General features: G+C 42.3%; 1 protein-coding gene across 1 annotated transcript in view; it reads right to left on the reverse strand.

Moving 5' to 3' along the window:
- LOC132143510 (zeta-sarcoglycan-like) overlaps positions 1–12,208 on the reverse strand; it is a 340,116-nt gene that overhangs the window by 116,878 nt on the left and 211,030 nt on the right. Inside the window, exon 3 of the mRNA XM_059553779.1 lies at positions 5,216–5,317. Coding sequence (XP_059409762.1) covers positions 5,216–5,317 — 102 coding nt within the window. The remainder of the gene's footprint in view (positions 1–5,215; positions 5,318–12,208) is intronic.

Genomic DNA, 12,208 nt, shown 5'->3' on the forward strand with positions numbered 1-12,208 from the left:
ATGGGAGAGAATGGTTGTGCAAAATTCACAAGAGACAGAAGGTAGGGAGACAAAAATAAACTTTTGTCTTTGTGCCTACTGTGATGTATAAGAGGGACACGTATAAAACATGCACAATACCTTTGTTATTCATTGCCACAAACATAAAAGCATGCAAATACACACATGCATCAGGACTTTAATACATTAGCTTGTCCTAGTCAATGACATTATCATTGTAACCTGGCTAACTCAGCTTTTTATACAACGCACAGAGGGATATATGCTGAAAAGACATCCTTAAATTAGCACTGCAGAGTCCCTGCGAATTTACCACTAATGGCAAGATATCTTGCTTTACCCTGTTCTTATATCCTGTTTACTGTCCTGAATCTTGGTGAAAAACAAGGAAACAGTTCGCATGTATCAGCATAATAATTTCTAAGAACTAAACTGATTTTGCAAAGTAAACTAAACTATAAGTGATGAAATACATTGTTAAATATAAAGCAGGATTAGATGTACTACCATTCAAAACTTTGGGGTCGGTTATTCATTTTCTGTCTCTCCATTTCTTTTTCTTTCTTTCTTTCTTTAAAAATACATTATTTCATTTGTTTAAGAAAGGATGCATTAAATCAATCAAAAGTGACAGCAAAGACATTTATAATAAATTTAAGTTTCAACAAAAATATAGGGCACCACAACTGCTTTCATCATTACTGCTATTTCTACCAATATTCTGCTTCTAATAATAATAATAATAATAATAAAAATAAAAATAATAATAATAATAATAATAATAATAATAATAATAATAATAATAATGATAATAATAATAATAATTACAAATCAGTCTATTGGGATCATGTGACACGTGTGATTTTTTTTTTTTTTTTTTTTTTTTGTCAACCTTTTGTTTTGACAAAGTATGGTTGTGAATTCATAGCTGCATGGCCAACCAGTAGAAAATCCTTTAAAAATCATAATCAGTTCATAAAGACATTTTGAGACCAATAGTATATGATTTTCCACTATGTGTAACTATGTACTATAAAGGGAAGCATACAACTATTAATATATCAATCTTGTCCTCAACACAGGGTCAAGAAAAATAAAATTTCTGAATGGCAGCAGGCAGCTATTTTAAAGTCTGATTCAAATTCAAACATTTATGCTGGTTATTTGTCAGCCCAACAATGTCATAACATTTCTGTGTGTTTACTTGGTAGATAAGAATATTTTTGAGCTCAAACCCATTTTCAGTAAAGTGCCATTGTATAAAATGTAGATTTTGTTGCTATTTGCTGTCTTCAAACTGCTTTTATTTCATATTGCTATTTTAAAAATCCCCTTCCTTTTGCTGTGTATAGAGTTGTAACTTTCAAGGTTTTTATTTTTTTATTTTACTTATTTATTTTTTTACTTTTAAACCATGGTGGCTACAGTACATACTGTCTGACATACTTCTCCTGCTGCCCCTCATGTTCTGCATCTTTATTCATCCTTCTCTAGCACCTTTCCTTTCACATGTTTCCATTTTGGTCTCTCTTTCATGAGTGCATGTGTCACACATCATTGGTGGCCTCGTAGAAGCAGGGTGTCAATCCAGGCCATGGCACAATCCCTCTTTGTAGGAGATGCCAAAACAACTTGTCTGCAGGATTCAGCTTTACAGCTCAAGGCTCTCCTCACAGACCGAGACCACTATGTCCCATCCCCTGACCGCAAGCTTCTGGCTTTCTGCACTAGGTGGATTAATTGTAATTTGCAATGTTGTACCCTCACAGTCATCTGAGGCGAATCCAAAATGGCTGTAGTGTTGCTGCGAGGGTGTGTAGAGATTTGCGGCACTGTGTTCTCAGTGGGGTGCTGAGGGTAAAAGCAAAAGCCCATCGACAGGCTTTGATGTGCACTGGTGAATACTGAGGCTAATCAAGAGTGCCATCAGCGAGCTAGCAGTAAGCCAGTGCTTTGTTTGTGTTCTTCAATGCTAATCACTGTGGCTAACACATTAGGCACTTTGATTTATTGGCTCAAGGACAAGGCTTCTTTATAAGTTTATCCGAGCAGTGGTAAAGGAGTTTATCATTATTAATGAATGTGCAACCTAAGCAGGCTTAGCGGCCATTGTTTCTGCACAGTGTATCAGTATAGACTTAAGTTTAGAGATTGCAACAGTTCCACTAGTGCTCCCATTACCAGTTCCTCTGGATACTGTTCCCCAACATGGGATAGCATATGCTACCTAATAATCTAAAGCAACAGGATTGTGAAAAGTTTACACCTCGCTAAGGTTGTGTTTTAAATACGTTTTAAATACGTTTGCTAAAACGTTTGATTTGTTTTTCCAAGATGTAAGTTACAACTTACTGTTGTAAGTTGTAACTTGTGTGTGTGTAAACACAATTGTGTGTTAACACACTTGGCAATAAAGCTCTTTCTGATTCTGATGAAAATGCTAATTAAATCTCTGACAGCAGGTGGCGCTTATAGAACAGTAGCAATATAGCATTACCTGCGTTATGGCTGTATGCAGCGCTGAGCTTATTAACACTCCTTTAAAGTAATGTATTTAAACCAAAATAGCTTGCTGAAATTCTTATGCGGCCGCCTCATCTACCTCAGCCATGCTGATCAGGACCTGTCCCAGTGACCCTGATCGTGCTTGACCTGCCTTCCGTTTCCTTCATATGCCTTCTATTTCCACTATACTCTCCCTCAACCCAACACATGATGACATTGTTACCTTTTTTAGGTTTTGATACCATATGAAAGCTGTGTTCAAGCCCTTTCCAAAACTTTTTTTTTTTTTCATTTTATCCAGCTTGAACGTAACAGAAGTTATGGCTATCTGAAGTTGGCTGATAGCTATGATTTTCCGGAATGGAATTTTAAGAAAAACGGGTTTAAAGTGATATGGGTTTCACTTTCACTTCTACTTAACGATCGCTGTCTGTCAGGAGCACACCGCATCATTACACAAACAGACATTACCATGATGAGGACAGTTTTCTGTTGTTTATCATGATGGGCATAGTCTCTGAACTTTTGATCACCCCTTGTATGTTTGGATAGCACGAGAAGTGTACCTTGTAGTTAGAAAAGCGAGCGCAGCGCACCTGTGCATATAACAGACTGTCATCGGACTCATCCTCTTTAGTAACATCATCATCCAATTATTTATCTCAGAATGTGAAATAGTCCATTATAACATCTTTTAGGGCACTAACATCACCATGATTGATAGACAAGATGTTATAGAATAATAATTGAATGAAACCCTAATTTCGATGGAAAATTTACATACAACCTATTTTTTTAATTACCTGAAAACGTCCCAGTGCGACATCTGACAGGTTTTCCCAAATTGCTATCGTTTTTCAGACATACTGTACATAAATTCTGTATATATGTATGTGGAAGAAGAATGTAAGTGTATGAAAGCAAAAACGTGTATGTGAAAGGAGAATGTGTATGAAAGTAAAAATATATGTACCGTATTTTCCGGACTATAAGTGGCCCTTTTTTTTCATAGTTTGGCTGGTCCTGCGACTTATAGTCAGGTGCGACTTATTCATCAAAATTAATTTGACATGAACCAAGAGAAATGAACTAAGAGAAATTAACCAAGAGAAAACATTACCGTCTCCAGCCGTGATAGGGCGCTCTATGCTGCTCAGTGGTCCTGTAGTCTACACTGACCAGTATAGAGCGCCCCCTCGTGGCTGGAGATGGTAATGTTTTCTCTTGGTTCTTGGTTCTAAATAAATGCGACTTATAGTCCAGTGCAACTTATATATGTTTTTTTCCTCATCATGACGTATTTTTGGACTGATGCGACTTATACTCAGGTGCGATTTATTAGTCCGAAAAATACGGTATGTGAATAGAGAATGTATGTGTGTGTGAGAGTAAAAAATGTATGCATGTGTAAGGAGAATGTGTGTGAGAGTGCGATAATGAATTTTGCCTTGTACAGCCCCTCATATGTATACATGTACGTGTGTGTGTGTGTGTGTGTGTATATGTATATATATAGATAGATAGATAGATAGATAGATAGATAGATAGATAGATAGATAGATAGATAGATAGATAGATACAGTGACAACTGCCACAGTGTTTTGCAGAGAGGGATGCAAAAAAAAGAGAGAGGGAAAGAGAATGAGAGAAATCGATCAATGACGTTGTGTTTACAATTGGGTGCTAAAGGTCAACAGAGGCCAAAAACAAATAAACCGGGACATGATGCATGCGTACTGCAACAGTTTGGGGAACTGCCCAACCCTGTGTACTTCTCTGCATGTGTGCTTGACAAAGAATGTGTGCCTATGTGCCTGCTCTATTCATCTTAGTGATCTATACTCTGTCCTGTCACATATATCAAGTGTTCAAGGAAGAATCCCCAGCACACTCACTCCAGCTTCACATCTGGTACCTGCAATGACAGACCAGTGATATCTGAAACCATGTCAAATTACAATTCCCGTCAGCATGGTGGGTGTGCCACCATTTGATGGAGAGTGCAAAAGAAGTATAAATGTCCTTAATTTTTATAATTTATTGCTTGACAAATTGCAAATGAGACGGAGATATGCTAAATAAAGCATGTTGCGTTTAATCAAACAAACTCTCTATTATTTTCAATTATTTTTTAATGGAGGGCTGGATGGATGGATGGATGGATGGATGGATGGATGGATGGATGGATGGATAGATAGATAGATAGATAGATAGATAGATAGATAGATAGATAGATAGATAGATAGATAGATAGATAGATAGATAGATAGACAGACAGATAGATAGATAGACCTGACGTACCAGCCTGACCAGTAGATTTACTAGCTAAAGGGCAGCACAGAGTGAAATAACTTTACTGAGGTATTTAGTAGACAAAGTTCAGCAGGTTGTTTGAGCTGCTTGAGGTGGATTCAGCAGCGGTCCTGCCCCTGTGACCTCCTGCACCTGCCAAGAGAACAGGAGCAAAAAGTACACCCCTACCCTAATCACTTAGTTTGACACCACAGTAATCACACCACTTTAAAAATTCCTATTACTCAGTTCTTTTCTTTTCTTTTGTGACATGCTATCATGCCAGTAGAAATAAAAAAGTACCATGTTTGAATATTTGAGACACAGAATGAGATAATGCTCCTAAAAAAAAAAAAAAAAGTTTGATCTCCAAAGACTTTCCCATCAGACATTTAGACAACGAGACTGTACTTCTTACCCGTCTGGATTTGATCTCTTTCACATAAAGTGGAAGGAGGAACTCCGACACTCCCTCTAATCTGATGCCCTCTTTGGTTACACGAAGGTTTCCCATGCCATCCTGACAGACAGAGAAAAAAGAGAAAGAGTTTGTCATGTTCGTGCAAATATATAATTGTTTAACAGCATATTTATGCTAATGATAAGGATTGTTTTCTCTTATTATATTTTGCTTTAAACCATACTGGGTCTAAGGAAACCCATAATATATGTGACATAATATATATTCTTATTCTTTAGCTTGGGTTAAACTAATTCTTTACTTTGTTGGAACAGCAGCTACGCTAATTATGTCGCTATTTGTCTCTCTGTTTTGCTAACTAGCAAAACTAGTAACTAGGATATACACAAGCTCTAAAGTCTGGATCCAAAACACCAGAAGAGATGATGCTGACCCCATGCTGACCCCATTTTTAAACGCAATTTTCTGTAAAGTTGCTTTGTATTGATTTGTATTGTATCGTAAAAAGCGCTATACAAATAAACTTGAATTGAATTGAATTGAAATAATCAAAAATAAAGTAATATATTTATGGTAGGACATTTACTACATATAAGCTGGATGTGTTTCATGGAACATGATTTTTACTAAATATCCTAATTATTTTTGAAAAATCGATAATGTTGACCCATATAATGTATTTTAGGCTATTGCTACAAATATACCCATGCTACTTAAAACTGGTTTTGAGTCCAAGGTCACATATTTTAAAGAAATCTCTCATGCAAGCTTGTTTCCACCATGGATAATAAACATAAGAAAAAAAAAAAATTGGGATTAAAACATAAAAAAACAAGAATAAAATATATTTACTTGAAAAAATTTGTGTATTGACACATTTCAACAGTTGAAATAAAATATGTTCTGATGTTCATGTTTATTTCATTCTTTAAGTAAATATGAAAATACAATTGGTTCACGTGCCACTTGAACCGAGGCACTACAGCTATCTGTCACAACCACTGACTGTAAAAAAAAAAGTAGTTCCCTAGTTCCTCGAGGGAATGAGATGCTGCGTCGAATAACGCTTTGGGGAACGCGCTTAGCGTGAGCGACTCTGAATATCATGTGTAATCAGTCCAATGGAAGAGCGTGACATCACAGGCGGGGTGACGTAAGCGACCAGGAAGCTATAAAAGCACGTGCCGCGCAGCTGGCGTCAGCTTCGAGTACCAGCAAGCACCGGCAGGGGTGCCGGGGGTATGGCTCCGAGACGCAGCATCTCGTTCCCTCGAGGAACTAGGGTTACATACGTAACCTAGAGACGTTCTTCTTCAGGAACTCGAGCTGCGTCGAACAACGCTTTGGGGAACGAGTACCAATGCCGCCAGACTACCAAACCCCTGTCTAGTGTGTATCCGAAGAGCACAGCTTAGAATGAGAGGACAGAAGCGCCTGGAGTGACTGGCATGTCTAGGCCATAGAATTTAACAAACGTAGAGGGCGTGGACCACCCCACAGCATTGCAGATGTCCAGCATGGATACACCTGCTAGGAAGGCCTTGGAGGCCGCCATACCCCGAGAAGAGTGAGCCTTGGCTAGGTGGCGTTGATAGCCTCGACTATCAAACGACTAATAGTCTGCTTAGAAGCAGGAGAACCCCTCTTTGGGGGACTGTAGCATACAAGCAATTGGTCAGTTTTTCTCCACAGGGCAGCTCTGTGGACGTATGCGTCCAGCGCTCGAACTGGACACATACAATTTAGCTTCGCTTGGTCGGGCTCCAGAAAGGGAGGAGGACAGAAGGCCTGCAGCACTACAGGCCGTGGTGTAACAGAGGGAACCTTAGGAACATATCCCGCTCGAGGGTATATAAACGCTTTGGTCATGCCAGATGCAAACTCAAGATAAGTGGGTGCCACAGAGAGGACCTGAAGATCTCCTACTCTCCGCAGAGAGGTGATAGCCAACAGAAAGGAGGTTTTAAGCGTAAGATGTCAGTCTGAAATATCTTGAATGGGTTCAAACGGGGGTTTGCACATTGCCTCTAACAACACAACCAAGTCCAATGGGGGAATACGGGACCGTACTGGAGGTCTCAGCCTCAGCGCACGTGGAGGAAACGTGTAACTAGGGGGTGTCTTCCCAAGGACTGGCCATCGAGAAGGGCGTGGTAGGCCGCAATGGCCGCCACGTAAACCTTCAGCGTGGAGTGGGTCAACCCTGCAGAGAGCCTGGCCTGTAGAAACTCCAGAACTGTACCAACTGGGCAGTTTGCTGGGTCTAGTTGGCGGTCTCTGCACCATGAGGTGAAGAGTTTCCACCTCAGGGCGTACAGTTTTCTCGTTGAGGGAGCTCTGGATTGGAGCAGGGTCTCAACAACCTTGGTTGAGAGACCAGCTGCTAATAGTTGTGCCCCCTTACGGGCCACACCCACAGCTTCCACAACTCCGGGCGAGGGTGAATTATCATGCCCTGCGTCTGTGAGAGTAGGTCTGTCCTGATCGGTATCTCCCATGGAGAGCCGTCAAGGAGCGAGACCAGGTCTGCGAACTATACTCGGCCCGGCCGGAACGGGGCTACTAATAACAGATGGACCCCATCTCGGCGTACTCTCGCCAGAACTCCCGGGAGCAGAGCAATAGGGGGAAAGGCGTACAGACGAAGCCTCGGCCAGTTCTGTACCATAGCGTCCAGTCCCAGGGGAGCTGGATGAACTAGAGAGAACCAAAGGAGACATTGTGATGTCTCTTGAGTCGCAAAAAGGTCTACTTGAGCCATGCCAAACACTCTCCACATCTGCTTCACCACCTCTGGGTGAAGCCTCCATTCCCCGGGCCTCGGCCCCTGCCTGGACAGTATGTCTGCTCCCATATTTAGTTTCCCAGGAATATATACTGCTCTTAATGAGAGGAGTTTGCTCTGGGACCACACCAGGATCTGGTGCGTCAGCTTGTACAAAGGGCGCGAACACAGACCTCCCTGGTGGTTGATGTAAGACACCACCGATGTGTTGTCGGTGCGCACCAACACATGGTGACCCTTTAGGTCTGGGAGGAAGTGCTTCAGTGCACTATAAACTGCTAGCATTTCTAGACAATTGATATGCCATGTTAGATGGCGACTGCTCCACAGACCACGGGCAGGGTGGCCACTCATGACTGCACCCCAGCCGGTGAGAGATGCGTCCGTTGCTAGTATTACACGGCGACAAGGAGCTCCCAGCACCGGGCCCTGATTCAAGAACCAAGGTTTCTTCCACATGTCTAAGGCACGGAGGCAGCGCCGCGTGACCTTGATAGTGCAAAGTAGATTGCCCCTCTGGGAAAATCCCTTGGTCTTGAGCCACCACTGTAGGGGTCTCATGTACAGCAGGCCAAGAGGTATCACGTTGGACGCAGCTGCCATCAGACCCAACAATCTCTGAAATTGTTTGACAGTAAGTGACTGGCCTTCTCTGACTCTCTCGACTGAGATGAGGATCAACTCGATACGAACAGAGGTCAATCGTGCCTGCATCGCGGTCGTATCCCATACTATGCCTAGATAGGTGGTTCGCTGAACTGGAGAAAGTACAGTCTTCTTGGCATTCAGTCTCAAACCCAGCTCCCCCATATGTGCGAGAACGCCCAGATCTCCCGCCCAGATGCCCCGAGAGAGCAACAAGGGAGGAACTTCTGGAATGCCGCCGCTTGTTTGCGGGCCTCCTGAAACCTGTCAATGACAGAATTGACTGCGTCGCCAAACAGGCCAGTCGGCTGAATCGGGGCGTCCATGAGGCAGACCATGTCCCGCTCTTTCATATCGGACAGGGTCAACCATAAGTGCCTCTCCGCGACCACCATAGCTGCCATGGACCGCCCAATCACTCGGGCGGTCTCCTTGGTAGCACGGAGGGAGGGATCAGCGGTCCTTCTTAGTTCTGATATATCATGGGACTTGATCTCCTCTCCCTCATCTAGCTCTTTAAGCAGGTCGGCTTGGTACGCCTGTAACAATGCCATGGTGTGCAGATACGCACAAGCCTGACCTGCAGCCGCATACCCTTTGCCCACCAAAGCCAATGTTGTTCTGAGTGGCTTTGAGGGCAATGCCGGGGCCTTCAGAGACGATGCTGCGCCGGGGGACAGATAGCTCGCGAGCGTCTGTTCCACCCGGGGCAATGCTTTATAGTCGTGCTCTCCCATCCCCACTACATTGCCATAGTAGTCAGATGAGGGGATGTAGAGGCGGGCTGAAAATGGGCGTTTCCACGACCTGGCGATCTCATCATGCAGGTCGGGAAAAAATGTGCTTCTGACTTCAGGGATTGGGCGCCGGATCTTGCGGAAGTGGAAGGAGATAGGGACTGGCCCGTCTACATTCCCTCCACCAGATCCACTTGCGAACCCCACGAGTGCAGCCGCCGTTCTGCCTCGGCAGAAGCGGGACCAGCACCGCGGGGAATGCTGGCGAAGCCCCCCTCCTCGAAGAGGGCCCTCCAGGAACGCTCCCAGGCAAACCACGCATAAGCTGTGTGTATCCCCACCCGTTATATATCGCGGGCAGGGAGGAACACACAACCTATAACGCGATTTGGAATCGCCATCAGTATGCTTAGATTTGTCCTTGCTCTTTGGCATGACTTGGAGCTCTAACTGGACAGACAACAGTAAATAAGACTCACAAGACAAACAAGTGACATTCACACACAGAGCGCTTGCTGAAAGACGCAAAGCTGACGCCAGCTGCGCGTCACGTGCTTTTATAGCTTTCTGGTCACTTACGTCACCCCGCCTGTGACGTCAAGCTCTTCCATCGGATTGATTACACACGATATTCAGAGTCGCTCACGCAAAGCACGTTCCCCAAAGCATTGTTCGACGCAACTCGAGTTCCTGAAGAGGAACATGGATGTAGTGTCCATGACCTCATCCATAGACTCCTGAAGAGCGTTTTTGAAGCTCAAAGTGTGCAGAGCGGACCATCACCATCTTGGCAGCGCGTCACTGCGCGACTCTCCCGGACAATCGAAAATGGCCAAAAAGGCGGGAGCTGGTTGCTGAAGCCACACCCACCTAGTTTGACTGCAGTGTCAGCAGCAGCAATCCACCTGTCACTCAAGTGGCCACGCCCTTAATTATGCAGAACTTTAAGGCTTAATATAATTTAAACGGATGAGTTTCAACCCTCCTCACAGTTGTCATGAAGGGTAAAATTAGCTCTATAGACCAAAATATTTTTTTTGCACCAGGCTGTAAACATGTTTTTTTCTGCTGTAAAGTTGGGCATTTTAACATGGGTAGTCAATGGGATTGACTCCCATTTGCAGCCAGCCTCAAGCGGCCAGTTAAATAATTTTAGTCACTTCCTTGTTGGCTTCACGAGAGAGAGTGGGAGGTTGCCACTCGGTCACAACACATTACTATCTCTGTAATGGATAGAAATATGTTACGACTTCGGTAAGTCATGGCCTAGTGGTTAGAGAGTATGACTACTAACCCTAAGGTTGGCAGTTCAAGTCTTGGGCTGGCAACAACAGGACTTATGTGCCCTTGGCAAGTCACCGAACCCCCAACTGTTCCCCGGGTGCTGCAGCATAAATGGCTGCCCACTGCTCCGAGTGTGTGTGTGTGTGTGTTCACTGCTGTGTGTGTGCACTTTGGATGGGTTAAATGCAGAGCATGAATTCTGAGTATGGGTCACCATACTTGGCTGTACTGTATGTCACTTTCACTCACTTCACTTATTAAAGAGCCACAAAATGATATTTATTATTTTAATTTCTCAACAAAAAAGACTAAATTAGAAATCTGGGACCTTGTTTCATACCAGAAGTAACCTGCTCTGTCTTGTCTGTTGATGTGTTGTCAGTGCTCTTTGCATTGCAATGTATTTTTTTTTCAGTGTGAAAACATATAGTGTACTTTAGTGTGAGGCATGTCAGAGATAGCAACAGTAACTAAGGAGGGATTTTGCAAAGGGTCAACTGTGAGATCACAACTTTTGTGAGAGACACACTTTTCAATCTTATATTTTAGAATATTTGGTTAGTTCTTTTCTCTATCTGATTTTTTTTTTTTTTTTATACAGTTCCAGTCATTAGCCGCTTCAGTTTTCACGTCAAAGTAACTGGGAGTTCCATTACATGTAGCGTTGTTGTGCTTTCCATTGTGAAGTATGAATTTGTTAGAATAATATGCTTTTGCTTTTTTGAATGAACACTTTTCTGCCTTGTAGAGAATGCAATAATATGGGTGTCAAAATATACTGAAACAAATCAATTTAGTTTAACAGATAACTAAACCAGTTTACTCCAACTTCTCTGTATTCTGCTAAATGTACTGTATGTAAACACTTGGGTATTGTAGATTGTGGATTTAAGCATCTCTCAAAAGCAGTTTCTCTCTTCAATTTGGGTTGCACAAAGAGAAGCTATTTTCCATCTTCCTTTTCTCAATTTACTTCTCTCCTTCCCAAATGCCATATTCTCTCTTTCATCACATCCTCTTTTCCATCTTCCCTTCTCACCACATTCTCAGTAAAGTAAAAAAAAAGACTACAGTAATTATGTCAAATGACGTCAAACTTCAGTCCATGTTGTTAATATTTCTAAAGAGACAGGACACTGTCAAAAGAGAGAGCAAGCATATTTTTTTTCTTTCTTTATGAGCAATTAATTTCTAAAAACAGCTTTTACCGTTTTGACCTTTCTCTGTTTAACCTGTTCATTTCATCTTTCAAGAGTACTTTGTGGTCTTGGGCAATATTAATGAATCAGTTACTAGAGAAGTTGATTTCATGTTTGGTTCTAATGGCATTGTTTCAGAATTAGCACACAAAGCATTATAATTACTGCATGTGAAAGCGCTGCCAGAAGATGAGGACTTTAAATGGGTCATCGGATGCTACATGCACTTTTACATGTTGCACTTTTCACAACCACCCTATAATGATAAAAATCCACCTAGTGTTTATATATATATATATATATATATATACTTTTTTATATTATACATGTATAGTGACTC

This window comes from Carassius carassius, chromosome 7 (assembly GCF_963082965.1).
Source record: "Carassius carassius chromosome 7, fCarCar2.1, whole genome shotgun sequence".
Lineage (NCBI taxonomy): Eukaryota > Metazoa > Chordata > Actinopteri > Cypriniformes > Cyprinidae > Carassius > Carassius carassius.